The following is a 4347-nucleotide window of genomic DNA, read 5'->3' as shown; positions in this document are numbered from 1 at the left end:
GATTCCCGAGGGATCCTACGAGCTCAGCGCTATAAGCCGGTTCCTGAGAAACGCTCTGCTCCGTCGACGCGGAGCGGCGGGGGTGAAGGCGGAGGCGCGCGGCACCGGCGACGACGACGTCGGCGCGTACGACATGTACGAGGACGGCGAGGAGAGCGCGGGGGAGGGCGCGCTCGCTCTGCGCGCCAACGACAACACCATGCGAAGCGAGATAAAGTGCGCCTACAGGGCGAACTTTGCGAGACCCGATACCATCGGCCCGCTGTTGGGTTTCTCGTCCCGCGTTTTTCGGCCCAACAGGTGGTACGCTTCCGACGAACCCGTGAACATCGTGAGCGTGAACATCATTCGCGTGGAGTGCAACGTCACTGCGGGAGCGTACACTAACGACAGACCGGCGCACACGATACACGAGTTCTCTCCCAACGTGCCGCCGGGATATAAACTGTCGGAGAGACCCGGTCAGATCATTTACCTCCCGGTCGTCGCGCGGAGCGTCACGGACGTCACGGTGCGCGTTGTGGATCAGAACGGACGTCCGCTCGACTTTTGCGGCGAGGAGATAACGGTGCGTCTGCACGTGCGACGTTCGCGCGCTGCGTAGAGCCGAGTGGGATGCTCGTTTTGCAGCGTGGTGGCGGAAACGGGAGAGGAAGAGGTACCACGTGGAAGCGCGACCGTCCCGAGGGGGACGCGCGCGCGAGCGGCAACGGCGCGCTGAGCACGTGGAATGCGGCCTTCCTTCATTCGTTGGGATACGCCGTCGACGATGGCCGACGTGCTCGACATCGCTGGTGAACCGGTCTTCGACGAGCGCATCGTCGGCCTCGAGACCCACACGTACAACCCGTACGCTAACACCTCGTTTGGACACAGCGACGAGATACGGATTCCCATACAACAGCAGGATCTGTACACGTTGCTATGCGAGAGCTACCTTTACATCGAGGGTACGTTCTCGATCGTCGGGACGGCGGCTGGAGAGGGAGATGGCGGAGCAGCGCACACGGACCAGGCGCGACTGGTGAACAACTGCGCGGCGTTCCTGTTCGATGAGATTCGTTACGAGCTCAACGGTGTGGAGATAGACAGGAGCCGAAACGTCGGCGTGACGAGCACGCTCAAGAGTTACGCGTCCCTGACTCACGCGCACGCTAACATCTTGCAGAACGCGGGATGGAATTTGGCGAACAACACGTTGGGACCGGGCAATTTCAACCTCTGCGTCCCTCTCGGGACGCTGCTGGGCTTCTGCGAGGACTACAGATGCGTGGTGATCAACGCGCGACACGAGCTCGTTCTGATCCGCGCGCGCAACGACAACAACTGCGTCGTGCTGTCGAGCGACCGACACGAGCCGAAGATAGACCTGCACAAGGTGCAGTGGCGCATGCCGCACGTGTACCTGAACGAGATCAACAAACTACGGCTGCTGCGCACCCTCGAAAGCGGGCAATTTCTCAGCATGGCGTTTCACTCGTGGAACCTGTACAAGTTCCCCCTTCTGCAGAGCACGACCGCGCACACCTGGGCCGTGAAAGCGGCTACGCAGCTGGAAAAGCCGCGCTACGTCATCTTCGCGCTGCAGACCGGTCGAAGGAACGTCACGACGAAGGACGCCTCTCTGTTCGACGAGTGCGACCTCTCCAACGTGAAGCTGTTTCTCAATTCGGAGTTCTATCCCTACGACGACATTGTAACGTGCTACGAGTGAGCGGACAGCTCGCGAATTACCCAGAGTCGGTGAAACCGTGGCGACAGGGAAGGTAGTGAATCGATAGACCTTTTAGGGAAAAGAAATCAATATATTCTGTGGCTAATTAAATAATTAATTAGCCACAGTGTATAAACATGTACACGGAGGCTTATCACTAGGCGGTGGAGTCGCGGTGACTCGGAATACGCGGCGAGTCTTACGTCTAAGCGGTGGAGTCGCGGTGACTCGGTATACGCGGTTGAGTCGCGGTGACTTCGGAATACGCGACGGAATCTCACTGCTAAGCGATAGAGTCGTGGTGACGCGGAATGCGCGGAGGTTTGGCGGGGATTCGGTGGAGTGCTGCTCAATACGCAGACTGCGGTGGAGTGCTGCTCAGAACGCAGGCTTAGGCGGAGTGCTGCTCAGTACGCCGGCCTAGGCGGAGTGCTGCTCATTACGCAGACTTAGCGGTGGAGGTGCGGCTCAGTACGCCGGCTTAGGCGGAGTGCTGCTCAACTCGCAGACTTCGGCAGAGATGCTGCTCAAGACGCAGGCTTAGGAACTGCTGCTCGGCTCGCAGGCTTAGAATAGCTAGAGCGGGAGAGCTCTAGCCCGGGAATGGTACCGGTGGTCTTGCGGCTCGCGCTTATATACTCCTGGACCTGTGGTCCGGGGGTCGCGGTGCCTGGCGGGGCTGCGGCGCTTGGTGGGGCCTGGCGTATGGCGGTCCGCGGGGCCGCAGGCGTTGCGCCGCTAGCTGTTGCGCGAGACAGCCGTGACGTAGCAATAGCTGCGTCACAACATGCATCTGGACTTTACGAAAAATCGGTACGCGGTGCTGTACGACATGTACGCCAGATTCTGCAGAGCGTACTACGCGCTCCATCGGGACGACGACGGTGCGATGCTGACGATGAGTAAGTTCCTGCACTGCAGTCCGCTCGTGGTGATAGACTGCTCGAGGCAGAACGAGTCGGTGAAGAGCGCCACCGTTGACGTACGCATAGAGTTCGACTGTAGGCGTAACGTCCCGCCCGAGACCATAGCTTCCTGCCTCATACTTCATGATCGCGTAGTCGAGTACAACCCGCTGACGAGCGTGGTACGACGCGTCGTGCAAACGCTGGCTGTACCCATGTGCAACGACCCGATATTCTGCGACCTGCAGGGCTTCATAGTCCAGGGTGGCTTCGCGGTGAAGGAAGTGGCCGTGCTGCGCACGACGGAATGGGCGCTGGTACATTACGTATTCCACGCGCCGGTGCCGTGGACGCGCCTGACGAGGGACGAGAGGTCGCCGGCCCACTGGCTCACGACGAACCACCACGGGCTACGCTGGGCAGACGGTACCGTTAGCTACGGACGCGCCATCGCTCTCATCCGTAGAGCGGTATTTGGCACGGGGAGAGACGCGCTCGTCTACGTGAAGGGCGCGGAGAAGAAACGGTGGCTGCAGGGTATCCTTGGCGATCCCGTCGGCGAACGTCGCGCGACCGTCAGATCCATCGACGAGGACTACGCGGACGTCGGGCGTCTCAGCGAGTTGGGGAGCTCCGATCCCGGAACGTATCGCTGCTGCGAGCACAGCGGGACCTGCGCGCTGGAGAACGCGCTGAGGCTGCACGCGTGATGGTGCCGGACGGATCGTCGCGCGTGCGATGCGTAATGTTAGGCTTATACTCATACACGATACATATATTATTATCATATTATATCATATTGTTACAAAATAAATTATGTATAAACAAGCGTGTGGTCCTCTTCTTATTTCGCTCAGGGTTGCCTGAAATGATAGTACGGACAAGTGAGCGTTATTCTAACGAAGCGCGCGCATCTTTGGACGAGTGCGGACGGTTACGCTTACTCATCGAGTGGTGGCGTATTGGCGCGGATGTACCCAGACCCAATGATCTCCTTAACGTCCCGATCTACTGCCACGAGGAACAGCATCTGCTTGCGCATCACCTCCTCCATCCCCAGCAGATAGTCACGTATTGTTCCCCTAGCAAGCGCACACGCAATTACATTCGCGTACACAATAATATACGCGAGGATTGGAAGAACGGTCGTTTGGTTTGGTACGTACATATCCTGCAATAGGTACGTCACGGTTTGCGCGTCGAACTCGGCGTGGATGCGGGCCATGTTTCGCGCGATTTGGTGGAAACGCTTAGCCAACGTTTCAGCCGTATCGGCGAACATCATCGATGCGGCGTGAACTCCACCAACGGCGTTCACGATGTTCTCCATTGTTAATTGTTTGCGCACTTTGTCGCGAACGAAAAACGACACTGCTGCATAATGCGCTGAATCGTGTATCACAAGGAGCGTGTTGCAGGAAACGGTTTTCCCAGTTTCCGCGGATTTCATCTCCGCGCGGATACGCTTATTGCTCTTTTAATAGAACGTTATATTTAGAGAGCGACGATGGAAAACCGCTGCCACCTCCGATAACGCTGTGACTTTCCTACCCATGGGTACGCGAGGTAACCACCTTCGGCGCGCGGGTGTCCTCGGAGCGTCATCGATACGAAGCAGCGTCCTCGCGAGCGAAAGATCGCCGCGACCGCTCCCCCTCCCCCCCCCGCGCGGTGTCAGTCGCACCACCGCGCTCGCGCGACGCGTACGCGCTGGACCTTATCGCCGCG

General features: G+C 58.9%; 1 protein-coding gene across 1 annotated transcript; it reads left to right on the top strand.

Moving 5' to 3' along the window:
• Positions 1-769: 769 nt before the first annotated feature.
• LOC113561780 lies at positions 770-2258 on the top strand. Its single transcript, XM_026968973.1, has 2 exons — positions 770-1710; positions 2162-2258. Exons 1-2 carry the CDS (start codon positions 770-772, stop codon positions 2256-2258), a joined length of 1038 nt encoding a protein of 345 aa, XP_026824774.1.
• Positions 2259-4347: the final 2089 nt, after the last annotated feature.

The sequence above is a fragment of the Ooceraea biroi genome, chromosome 4 (genome assembly GCF_003672135.1).
Source record: "Ooceraea biroi isolate clonal line C1 chromosome 4, Obir_v5.4, whole genome shotgun sequence".
Taxonomy (NCBI): domain Eukaryota; kingdom Metazoa; phylum Arthropoda; class Insecta; order Hymenoptera; family Formicidae; genus Ooceraea; species Ooceraea biroi.
Note: the sequence above shows the minus strand (reverse complement) of the source record. Positions and strands in the feature narration are given on the sequence as shown.